Source organism: Pelodiscus sinensis, chromosome 12 (genome assembly GCF_049634645.1).
Source record: "Pelodiscus sinensis isolate JC-2024 chromosome 12, ASM4963464v1, whole genome shotgun sequence".
Lineage (NCBI taxonomy): Eukaryota > Metazoa > Chordata > Testudines > Trionychidae > Pelodiscus > Pelodiscus sinensis.
In genome coordinates, this window is record NC_134722.1 from 27840501 (window position 1) to 27853969 (window position 13469).

Below are 13469 nucleotides of genomic sequence, written 5' to 3' on the forward strand. Positions count from 1 at the left end.
TAAACAGATATCTGTATACCTGTTCATCATTTTAGCTTGTTGGGAAAGCAAGAATGGAATAAAAATCAATAGCCTCACCAGAGCTACCATTATTATTCATCATTGTAGCGGAGGAAGAAATAAACTGAAAAAAAGCTTTTGTAATTTTGATTAGCAACCAGTACTTCGAAGTGATAGTTATAGAAAAGGAATGTTAAAGTATGAAAAGTGTACTAAAACCCTAGACAAGCTTCTGCAATATCAATAGTTATTTTTTAATTTCATATCCATAAAGTAGCAGTATCATATTGTACTTCAAATTAACCAAAGATTATTTTATGGCAAGTAAATTTGAATACAACTTGAATTCTTTTTTATGAAACTGTGATAAAACACACTCATTTAAATTTTTTTTTTAAGAAACCCAATCCTGTAAGATGTTGAACAGAATCATTTCCAGGATGAGGCAAAGTAACAGTTGCATTGCCAATTAATTTTGCTTTTTTTTTTTTAAACACCCAAACCTATACAATTTCTATTATTCAGGTCACATTTGCTGTAAAATCAACATTAGGAAAAATGCAAGAATGTTTGCACTGGAGTGACATAGCAGGCATAGAGTCTGAAAGCTTTGCACTAGCTTTCCTATATTGGTCTTCCAACATATCTCATGCCTGCTCTACGGTTCCATGCTCAGACCTCTCCTATAGTGACCCTGCCAACTGTTTCAAATTATGTGGCGTGATATGGATATGTATACACATGGGAATAGATTAAAGCTATAAAACTCAGCCATATCTGGGGTAAAGTACACAGAAGGGGTAGCATATTAAACTATTAAATGCAGTCCCACATAAAATGTCCTTTTAAATAATAAGCCTTGTGAGCATCATTAACTTTTGAATACAAAATTCATACAAAATCTCAGAACAGCGTTCACAGTTCTTGTCTTAACCTATGGAGTCCTTGACAGATTGGGACCTGACTCATTCAAAGGCTGCCTCACCACCCACAGGCAACATAGCAGGGGGAATATAGATTTACATGATTATGTGCTGGGGCAGAGAATTCTCAGTAGCATGACCCTAGCTATGCAACTCCTGGTAAGAAAAGGCTTGGAGTCTGAGATTGACTATTACTAGGTTCAGATATAAGGCAGACCTTTATAAGAGAATCTTTCCCCAGGAACAGTGCCCATGAACATTAAAGTGAGTACTTTGTTCTCTCTGAATTGAGAGAATTGTGTGAATTGAGAAGCAACATTTTTTGTTATGCTTGGTGCTCTGCTCATAACACAAAGCTGATGCTTTTTCTTAAATACATGCAGTACTTGGACACTAAGATAACAACTGAGAATGTACTTACGATCAACAAATGAAGTGAACAACATTCTGAATCTGCTGAGTCTGCTACCCTCATCTGCCCACATCCGTATAACTCCTGTTCCAGTCCGCAGCATCACATCATTTGCTACTGTGCTGCAAAACTTTGCCTTCAGGTTTTCAATGGAACTGCTTCCATCATACACAGCTACAAAGTTTCTCTTGCATTCATTTGAGTGCTCCATTTGGTAGTCCAGGAATCTCAAATAAATCTATTTAAAACAAACCCCCACAACCTTTAAGAAAATTAAAGCAGAAATCTTAGCAATAAAGACTGCAGAATTTTTCTTAGTCTCCTAGTGGACCCTGATTACAGTATTCTGTCCTCCTTATAGAATCATGGAACTCCCAGTTTACAAACTCTTGTTGGATGCTTACAATTACATAACCCATGAATCCCTCACAAAATGGCATGTCATTATGGAATATTATTTGTGATTATTTTTATCCTAAGTATCATTAAATGACAGTAAATTTTAATTGGAATGTTCTTGTTTTACCTCTCTAAGCTTACAGGAAAAGCCAAGCTAATAATACAAAATGGTACAGGCTATAGAATGCATGCAAGGACTATACATGAAGAATGCAAGGATTTATCAGAATTTTGGGAAAGGCCTTTTCCTGTAGTGGGTTTCTGAACTTCAGAATGACAGATTTAAAGAACAAAGCAAAACAGAGAAATCTAGTTGAAGAGGCCCTAAAGTAAAAAGTAAGGAAGCAAAAGTCCTTACTCTCAGCATGGAGGCTATTTAATGAATCATAGCAGAGTCACTGAAGGCACAAACAACCCAACTAAAGCAGGAACACAAAACAAAAACAAAAACAAAACAAACTAGGGTTAAAGGGCAAGATTCAAGAGGCCATGTGAGCCAAACTGGTATCCCTCAGAGGCTTGGAAATCCAACTCAAAGACAAGTGTGAAGCCCATATATTACAGCAGACCATACACAACCATGAATTTAGGAAGACTAAGGTGCCATTTGAAGTGCAAATAGACAAATATAAAGCTATTTGCTTTTTGATGCAAGGGAACAACTGAGAGACTTGAGTTAACCTCTATTTGATGGGGGAGAAGGGGTTAGAAATAAGCTTCTCATATGGGCAAGCTATTTCAGAACAGCCCACTCCAGGTTGCCAGCTTTCTCCAAGTCTTCTACTGTGACAGACAGTTTACTGGACTCAGATCCATGCTTTGATCTGGTAAAACAATCTTACTTTTCCTAAAATGAGTTTGACATGATTAAGTAAAGAAAAAAAACTCAGTGGTTTCCGTTTTCATATAAATGTATTACATTTTTATGTTAGAATGACAATACTGTGGGGGAGGGATTCTCAAATATACTTAAGTGAGAGTCAGTACAATTTGTGCTCCTTACATATGATTTATATGGTTTATGGATGATGTTTTCAAAAGCACTAAACTGAAGAGCCTATCTCAGAGACATAGTAAGCAGCAAGCCAGGGTATGACTGTACACAGGCCCACTGACAGGGGGTGGGCAAAGGGGACTGTTGCCAGGACCTGGCAATTCAGCAGCAGTGGCCAGAGCCCCAGACCCTTTAAATCGCTGCTAAAGCATACTGCAGGGCCCTAGACAGCGATGGGGAGGGTGGAGTGGTACTCCAAATGGCACTATGGGTAGGATGCCCCCACCCCACCCTTCTGGGAGCATAGAACCACTTCCACTCCTCTCCCCCCAACCCTCTACCCCAGGCCCTGGCAAGGATGCTGACTCACCTGAATGTAAAGGACACTAATTTGCCATGCATTAAGTTGATATGTGGACCCTGCCACTGAAAGTTCTATAGTGTCCTTTGATGAACGGAAAAGATGTCTATGTGCACTACAAAATATTTAGTTAATTAATTACAATTAATAGGTAACTGCTTTTGCTGTTGTACGTATCTTGGATTCTGCTATTTCTACTCCAACTTATCTGATGAAGTGGGTTTTACCCACAAAAACTCATGATCCTATATATTTTTGTTAGTCCTGAAGTGCCACAGGATTACTCATTTTTAAAGTTACAGACTAACATAGCTACCCTTCTGAAAATTTTTAGTGTATGTCTACACTTCAGTAAAGCACCAATGGCTGACCTTTGTGAGCGGCCTTGGGTTTGGAGTATGAGGCTATAAAATTGCCATGCAGATTTCAGGCTTGGGTTGGAGCCTGTGCTTTGTGGATCTCTTTTTGTGCTGCAATTTTATAGTTCTATGACCTGAGTCAGCTGACACAGTTGAAGGTGTCTAGTTGAAGGTGTCTTCTTGGAATCTAGACATACCCTTAGTACAGAGCAGCAAGGCCCACAGGCAACTTAATGGATAGCAGGCTAGTACATATTCTCCCTAGTAGTTCCACTACCCCAAGGCATTGTACCTACCAATGTCCTCCATAGTCAAGAGGCTGGAAGTATGTCCCTTACACACCATGTCTGTGTCTACATTGGCACCCTTTTCCGGAAAAGGGATGCTAATGAGACCAGTCGGAATTGCAAATGCCGCGGAGGATTTAAATATCCCCCGCGGCATTTGCATGAACATGGCTGCCGCTTTTTTCCGGCTCGGGGTTTTGCCGGAGAAAAGCGCCAGTCTAGACGGGATCTTGCGGAAAATAAGCCCTTTTCCGGAAGATCCCTTATTCCTACTGGTCTCATTAGCATCCCTTTTCCGGAAAAGGGTGCCAATGTAGACACAGCCCATATGTTTGAAAGCTAGGTTGTCATCTGATATTATTTTTCCCCTTCATCTGAGAAAATACTCTAATAGTTTACAGCTGAATCTTTATTCACTTGCTTCAGTCTGCACCAAGTATTGCAGATTGTGGCGTACCATTTACACGAGTGTTTGTTTTCCTGTCTCCATTATTACTGCACCTTAGCTTTTGTTGACTTCATACCTCCCTGAAGTCAAAGAGTTGCAGCTGATCAACATTTATCCTGAAATATACAACTCTTATAACTATTGCTTAATTGTATTTTTACTCCTGGTGTGGATCTATAAGGAAAGGAATACAACATTAATAGTCAATCTAACACTCATATTGCACCCTTGCTGTGTACACAAATCTAGGGCACAATTTTACCAAAAAGTTTCAACTAGTGAAAGATACATCATGTTTTAGGCACTAATGAGAATAATTTTAAGGATTTCTGCAGCCTGCAGATAAGATAATAGTATCAGGGACTTCCTCTTTAGAATGCTGATTAATTTTCTGAATCCCTGAAGGCTGTCCAGAATTTCAATGATGCACAAATTTTGTTTAGTCTTCCATCACTCTCAATTTTCAGATTCATTTTTATTACAAAAAAAATCTAATTTGAGAAATTGAAAAAAATCTTTCCCCTCCATAAAAGGATAAAACACCCATGGCTGCACTATCTGACTGTTCAATTTTGAACAAAGTCACAGCCCTGTCAAAAATGGAACTCAGGAGACCGATTATAGAGTGTGTGAACTGCAATCATTTAGGAAGATAATCTAATCTCAATAACCACTCAGCTACAGAACTGGCTTCAAGCAACATTTAATAATATTTATTAAACTAATTTAGGCATGGAACACTAAATAGAAAACAAATAATTTTTTTGTAAAATTATTTTTAGAAGGACTTCTATAACTCATTCTAGAAAAGAGCTCTAAGTCACTCTCTCAAAACATGCAATAAAGTTTTTATTTTGCTATAGTTAGATCTATAGATACCTTACTCTTTGGTGCTGGTTCAGGTACAGATTGGACTTCCCTGGGCCACCACCCTTTCCCTACATTTTTCCCTTACCTCATTCGATTTTATATTGTATTGTATGATAAGCAGACATAGAAAGACATGTGACACAAGCAGCTATTACTTAGCCTATAAGAACTGTAGTTCAAGATGTAGTCAGTGTGAATTCCAGAGTAGATGTGCTTGAGGATTATTTCAAAGTGCAAATGGAGGATGAGTTGTGAGAGACACACTGCCTACATTATCTCAAAGAACCACAATTATTGTTTGGTAATTAACTGTTCTTTCTTTTTAGAGTATGTGAAAGCCTGGACCCCCACTGTAGATGACTTAAGCAGTATCCCTTTTCCCCTCAGGGTGAAGTCACTGCTGCATCCCTTGAATAGCAAGTGTTATACTGCTTTCTTGAATTGGGCATCTGACCTGACAACTAAATCCAACGTCTAACATTTCACAACAGCCAGTGGTTTTCACCACATCACTACTTTGCAGATAAGTTTCTGATACAGATACATTTCTGAAGCAGGTGGAGTGAGTGTTGATGTTTGGTGGGTGAGGTACACCAGCTGGATAACAGTGAGATTCAAAATTCAGTGTAAGGCATTTTGATTAGATTACCTTGTCTATAGCCAGTAAGATGGGACAATGGTCTGATTGCTTCGTTACATTGACAAGACTAAACCAAAGTTCTGCACACATCTAGTGTGTGGCTTTTCTCTCAGTGCTGTGTGTGGTTTTGGGGAGAAGACAAATAGATGGGTTGACTTGGTTTAAATGAAAATCTAAGACCACTGTGAGAATGAATTTTGAGGATGTCTTAGTAGCATCACTTTGCTCTGAAAAGTGGAGTTGGGTGGTGTCTAACCATAAGCTCACTTACTCTGCAGACTGAAGTCATAACTATAAGCAAGACAATCTTCTGAGTGAAGTGTTGCAAGGTGCATGTTGTGGGCTCAAAGTGACTCTCGTGGACTGATCTAGCAAGTGTAGCATGAGCCAAATGTACCCAGATTTTAAATCTGGAAGAAAAGGGCATACATGGAATATGCCTCTCTGAGATGTGGATTGCGTCTATGCAAAACAGGCATTAGCCTTAATGGACATCGCTCAGTTGCATGATGGGCAGGGTTTGAAGTCCACCATGAAGCATGGCAGTTGGCACAATGTACTTTGCCCCACTGCATAGGATTTAAATAAACTTCCATGTTTTGGAAGTGTGAAGATAAGATTTCTTTATAAATTTGGTGGAAGTAATCTTGAGAGAATTGCAACTTGGACAGTCACTGGGTTCTGTCTCATTGCCATGTTGGCTATGAGAGTGAGGAAGGATCACAGCCACTCTATCCTTTATGCCTCTTATGGGAGGACAAGGAGGCAGAGGGCATGTGCTTGACCCTGACTGCTACTGCTATTCAAAGAATCCAGTCTTGTGTGCATTAGCCACACTCCTCCATGCTGACATATACTTGGAGAAGAATCTAAGAAATAGTTACTTTTTGTTAGTGCCTAAGATAGTAAAATTGTAGTGACACGCTCATACATAGTAATCTATAAAATGGATATATAAGACTCCCACACACTACAAATGTGACCATTTCAGAAAGGAAGTTCAATAGTGGTGTCCGAGGCAGAACATCAGAAATGGCTGCCCGTCGCAGGGAGCCATAGCCTGTAATACCTCTGAGGCTGGTATAGGGAGCTCTGTCTGTGAGGTGGAGTGTTTTCCATATAAGGGCATGTAAATTAATAATCTTCCCCTGCTCGCTCCACCCATTGCAGTAACAGATCAGCCAGTGGGCTGACTGGTGCTCAGGCCTGCTACTCCACCCACTGCAGCAAAAACCAACCTATGGGGTGATAAGTTCACAGGCAATAAAACAGGCAGGCAGCCCCTCTCTCACTGGGGATTCGCATTGAGTGAACGCCTGGCCTGATCACCCAGACGCCTTGCACCCCCCGCTCTTGAGACTTACTGAGCGTACTCCGAGTTGGTCGACCCAAGTGGAGACAGTTTATGAGCGTGTGACCGGTACTTGTGTTCCTGCTGACTCCAGAACTGGTATAACACCCCCCTCCCCCACCATCATCCCTATCCTAATTGATTTTTTAGTTGTCCTTATTGCTTGCCAAGTGACAGTGGCTAAAAAGTTACTAAGTTAGTTTATAAATAGTTGTGGTTTAGGTTTTTTACTGTTTCCTTGTATAAAGTTGTGTAAATAATCAGCCCTATGGACAATACCAGTGTTAATTCAACTGTTCCTAACCCCTGGGCAGTTATTGGGAATTATTGTGATTTAGAAAAGCCTCAGGGAATTGTTTTGTGTTGTCTGGCAATTTGTTTAATTTTTGTTCTGATGATTGTCTGGCGCCATCAAAATAAAATCAGTTTGTGCTTTTTGAAACCCCTAGTTGTGGTCTCATCCTTTCCGGCATCCCTTCGAACCTCGTGTATTACGGGGACTGACAAGTGGTATATGTCTGAGTTAGCAGGACTGATCCTTTTCTTCCCAAATCCCATGGTGAAGTTCCCACTGACTTTAACTGGAGTGGAATAGGACTCTGTTTCTATATACAGACTCCAGTTCTGTACACACAGGTATAGAGGTTAATATTTAGATATCCAAGTACAGGCAGTCCCCGGGTTACGTACAAGATAGGGACTGTAGGTTTGTTCTTAAGTTGAATCTGTATGTAAGTCGGAACTGGCATCCAGATTCAGCCACTGCTGAAACTGATCAGTTTCAACAGCGGCTGACTCTGGACACCAGTTCCGACTTACATACAGATTCAACTTAAGAACCCCAGGCGTCCCCAAGTCAGCTGCTGCTGAAACTGATCAGCAGCTGATTCCAGGAAGCCCGGGGCAGAGCAACTCTGCCTCGGGCTTCCTGTAGTCAGCCGCTGGTCAGTTTCAGCAGCGGCTAACTTGGGAATACCTGGGGCAGAGCAGCTCGGGTGCTGCTGGGCTGGTCCAGTAGCGCGGCCACTCCTCGGCGCTACTGGACTAACCCAGCAGCACCCCAGCTGCTCTGCCCCAGGCATCCTGATTCAGCCACTGCTGAAACTGATCAGCAGCGGCTGAATCAGGACTCCTGGGGCAGAGTAGCTGGGGTGCTGCCGGGTTGGTCCAGTAGCGCCAAGGAGCGGTGCTGCGGGACCAACCGTCAGCGCCCCACCTGCTCTACCACAGGCCCCGGGCTTTGCTCCACATCTCCCTGGTCTGCTGGGGGGGGGGGCACTAGCTGCGTGCCCCCCAGCAGACCAGGGAGACGTGGAGCAAAGCGGCGGAGGACCCGGGCCGGACCCGCGGGCTTCCAGATCAGCTGGAAGCGCCGCGGTCCGGCCCGGGTCCTGCGCGGCTTTGCTCAGCTTCTCCTGGTCTGCAGACCAGGGAGACACTGAGCAAAGCCGCGCAGGACCCGGGGCCGGACCTGCGGCGCTTCCAGCTGATCTGGAAGCGGCCGCGGGTCCGGCCCGGGTCCTGTGCCGCTTTGCTCCCCGTCTCCCTGGTCTGCTGGCTCCCGCAGCAGACCAGGGAGACGGGGAGCAGCTTTTCTCGCCCCGGAGGAGGCGGGCGGCGGGACCAGGCGTCCTGCCGCTCCAGTCCTCCAGGGCGAGAAAATCCCTGTTCGTAACTGCGGATCCGACATAAGTCGGATCCGCGTAACTCGGGGACTGCCTGTAACTGATTTTGCTCACTTATCAGGTGACGGACATCCTAAGATTATTTGTCTGCAGCTAACTACACTCATTAAACTTGAGGTCAAGTTGAAGGCCCTTTAAACATGTGACCCATAAAATTATCAAAGTGGCTGAACATTTTAAATTTCAGGCTATGGAAAAGTAGCTGCATTACTATGGATTTGCAATTAGAAACTTGTTTCTGAAATAAATTTGTCTTAATTTTCTTAAATGCCAATAGCTAAATAAATGAAAGTGAAACATTTTGTAAATAATTACTTATGACCATTCTTTATCACTAATGAGCTGGAAGCCCATTATATATCAAATGATACAAATGAACTTACCTTAGCATTTGGAGTAGCCTTAATGGTCCATATGCAGTCAATTGCTTGTCCAGGTTTTGTTTTCTCTTCTTGTTCTACTTGACTGGACCGTACTATTCCATCAGCTCCTGAAAGCTCAAACTGGCAATCTAGAAAGGACATACAACTTGCTGTCAAATGCAAGATAAGATTGATTACAAATTTAATGTACAAATAAATTGTTATTTTAATACTAGACCTGGGATGGGATTTAAAATACCTCCTAGGTAAGTGAAGTCTGGATCTGCAACAGAAGAAACCACAAGTCATTGGGGCTAGCAACTGAGAGTCACTTCAAGATTTAAAACAATCTAGAGACAATATTTTCTAATACACCAGAAAATACCATATGCTAGAACATAAATTTAATCAGTGGAAAAAAGATGATCCTCATGTTACCTGATGTTGGAGTCCATGAAAACTGACTGTACCTTGCTAAGATGGCTAAATATTTCTAATATAATAGAGGTGGTGAAAACCACACTAGAATTTCCTTTCAATTTTGTACTTCTACCTAATCTGCACTGATAGATCCCTGTACTGGATAGCACTGAAATCAGAAAAGCTCCACAAGGGCACATGAGTTTACCTGTGCACATCAGACTTCAGGATCAACAGGTATATAAGTAACTCTATATAGCCTAAGTGGGAGAGGTTTACTAGTGCAATCTGATGTTTTGGAATTACTAGTGTACTCAGGTACATTTCAACAAAAGGTAAACAAGCAACAAGGACCAACATTTCACTGGTAGTCACGTACATTGATCTAATTAGAGCCCTGCACGGATATAAAATTGGTATCCTAAATGAGCCGCGGATATCATTGAAAGCAGGGTTTGGCCCAAAACGAGCATGTAGCATTGCATGTACAAGCAATCACATTTTCATGAGGAGTTTAGTTTTTTTTGCACATACACTTACCCCTCAACAGGTGAGCCTTGCAGGTTACATGTACCTTTGCTGCACAGGAAAAAACCTGAATTTTTGTATACCAGTGCTCCAGTACACCAACAATTACACAAATGATGTGAACAAATGCTAATCTGCCTATTATTATTGTGTCGTGTTTGCCCATGCAATGGCTGCATGTCCATAGTGGACCAAATCTTGGCCCCACTGGACTCAAGCTGCAGGATTTGGATCTTTGTGTAACCCTTTATCTATAAAAAGGGATTTACAGTTTATAAAAAAAAGCATAAATCCTGAGCTGACAAATATTCAAGATGGTTCAGAAAACTCCATCCTTAGCCTGCTTTCATTTAGGTACACAGTCCGGCATCTATGTTCACTATGTTGAAATCTCTGTAAGTCAGAATTTCAACCGCCTTTCTGAATTCACTCTCCTGTGTGAACCTAACTCAAGCATTTAGTGTCATTTAAGTATTTTGTGAGCCTCAATTTCTTTTTCTGTTTTTTTGTTCATTGGCACTGGTACTTAATATATGTTAAACATCTTGTGAGAATGGAAAAGAAACAAAATGTAACTGTTCTTTCACAGCCATTACAGTCAACCACAAAAAATAAATATCTGTATTATAAATCTGCCACACAAGCACGAGCCTTTCTAGCATTAAGCTAACTTGGTTATGAAAATGACATATTGGTTAAATTGCTCTGAAAATTAGCTTGGCACACATATCAGTACAAACCCTACAGGAACATTTTAGCACATCCCACACAGTTCCCAAAGGGTTAGTGACCCATGCTAATCCAAACAATTTGAGAGACTAAATCCATAGCAGAGTGCAAACATTTCTGTTGAATACTTGCACTAATATATAATAATATTGTCCTATGATTCTGGAGGTGGAGGCATGTCTTAGAAAGAGCAGGAACATAAAACAGTTACACTTGTGTATACAACATTTGCAGTAATAGGTGACATTTATAGATTGCTTTTTGTCCCAAAGGATCCTAAAATGCTTATAACTGTATTTGTACATTATCTAAAATACAGCCAGCTGGAGTATAGCATTCTGCACAAGGACATCAGGTCAAATCCTCTCACCAAAAGTGCCATAGGAGCTTTAGTATCCTCACAGAGCAGACCTAAGCTCATTAAAAGCAAACAAAACAAACTCCCTGAGGTTGCAACCAAAATATTCCTCCTCTAACCCTAATAACCTGCTTAGTGTTTAATGTGCCTCAGCAGAATGAAGAGCTGAATCAACACTCTCAGGATTTGAATTCATGGTTCCAGAGAAACTAGGTATTTCAAAAGCTGATGCTTAGCCCAGTTAAGCCATTTCCTCCAACTTTCCATGCCTGAGATTATACTCCAATTGATACATTTAGAACCAGATTCTGTCTCTAGTGAGAGGCACACAGCTCAGGATCAAAGAGGGTGCAGGGAAGATGCACTGTCACAAGGAGATGGCAGAATCCATATTCTTGAGCTCGAATGCAAGCTGCACGCTGCAGTAATCCTGTCACTTAATAGGGAAGGGGAGGGGACTATGGCCCACTGCACATAGATTGAGATACTGGTCTGATACCTGCACTTAGGGAATACAAACTACACATTAAAGATGTGGCAAGTAGGAGCATGCATCTCCTAGCACCTTCAGAAACATTGTCTCATCATGGCAGCTGCCTTATCAACATAGTCCTAGCTTTTGATTAATATGATGGATATTGAAGACTGTAGCACAATTTAAATGCAAACACTTGCTACTCTTTTAAGCCATATTAAATTTTTTTATCGTTTTCGGTTTCTTAAACCATGTTTGAGAAGCTATTTTCAAGACTGAGTTAGCTTAAAGCTAGTGACCATGTATAGAATCCTGTGTGTATACAAAATGTGTCTGCATCCCTATTGTACCTGCAAAAATGAGCAGCCAATATCTGCACTGATCTCCACGGATTTGGATACGAAGTGGATATCTGAACATTCGCAGGGCTCCAAATGTGTGGTAATTAAAACTCTTACCGTTTTTAGAATTGTTAGTATAGGCTGTATACAAAGGCTGTGAATCAGCAACTATGCTCTTTTGTTTCCACTTCTTTAACACGATTTACAATTGGTAGTGTAGATAGGGCAAGGAACTAATGCCTTCCTCGGCATGTTGTCCTCTTTAGGAAAAAAAAACATATTTACACTATTTTACAAATGTTCTTTTTACTTCACAGATTTAAAAGGCCCTAGAAAAGACCACCAATTCACCAACTCAGGCACCTTCTGAATGTGGAATTTTGATCAAATATTAAGAACTCCTTAGTTCTTAATGAAACATATGAAAATGTGTCAGTCTTTATTATGAAGCTTTGAAATTACCAATAGTGATAGATGGTTACCAATTTTAATTGTGTTTAAATACACTCTGTAACCAGTTTTCAGTAGTTAGTAGGCCAGTCAATTCAGTATTTCTTAAAAACAAAACAAAACAAAACCCCACACGAAACAGGTTTAGTCTACATCACAATCTAAAGCAGCGTTTCTTAAACTGTGTTCCCAGGCACACTGGTGTGCCACGAGGCAGTCAGAGGTGTGCTGTGGAGAACAACAGAATTCAAAATGGCTTTCCTTATAGGGGCAGGTGACTTTTTTCCCCTCAATAACTTTTCCCTGACCCATTTCTTTTCTCAATAACTCTCCCCCCCCCAACAAAAAATCCTTGGTATTCCTCATTAAAAAAAATTGTTTCGTGTTCCTCGGTCTTAAAATGTTTAACACTGATCTAAAGGTCCTAAATCTGTCAGGTGCTATGCAACCACTGTGATGTGTTGAGCATCCTTCACCCCCAGAATGGTTATGCGGAGGATTCTTAGGGCATTCCTTCAGTACTGTTCTAGCCTCTATGCTAAAAATACTGAAATGGTAGCAGACTGGCTGCTAATGTTTTTGACATCACATCATGCTAACATAGATAAAATGGTGGAGTACATTGCCAGCAGGAGGTTTATATTAAGATTCCTACTGCTACAGCTAGAGCTATAGTGGTCATAGAGCAACTGTGGGGAGAATTCTCTAAAATCCTCAGCACTGACCTCTTTACTTGGAAAACTAGGGACTGTAAATTGCCCCTAGTTTGGATTCCCCAGCTTTAGCAGCAGAGGAATCTGTAAAGTTGACAGTGCTAAGATGTTTTTAGCCACCATGTTATCTAACTCTGCTCACAGCTATTCCAATAATCATGAAATACAGCTCCAAATTGCCTGTACAGATGCACCTGATGAGTTCATAGGAGTATAGGGAACTGTGTCCCTCAAAGCATCTCACCAGTACTGAGCCCTAACTGCTGCAAAATGACCATTTAAAGTCTTGAATTTGAACCTTTAGATTAGTTTGAAATTCTGAGCAAACAACAACAACTAGCAATGTAAGCAGCTACTGAATAAA

General features: G+C 41.1%; 1 protein-coding gene across 9 annotated transcripts in view; it reads right to left on the reverse strand.

Moving 5' to 3' along the window:
- Positions 1-13469, reverse strand: part of NETO2 (neuropilin and tolloid like 2) — a 53575-nt gene that overhangs the window by 13155 nt on the left and 26951 nt on the right. For 6 of the 9 annotated variants that reach the window (XM_075940211.1, XM_075940209.1, XM_075940210.1 and 3 more), the window contains 3 exons: positions 9330-9374; positions 9113-9240; positions 1345-1573 (listed from right to left, as the gene is read on the reverse strand). In XM_075940211.1, coding sequence (XP_075796326.1) covers positions 1345-1573; positions 9113-9240; positions 9330-9374 — 402 coding nt within the window. The remainder of the gene's footprint in view (positions 1-1344; positions 1574-9112; positions 9241-9329; positions 9375-13469) is intronic. The other 3 variants (XM_075940212.1, XM_075940206.1, XM_075940208.1) reach the window with 1 other exon arrangement.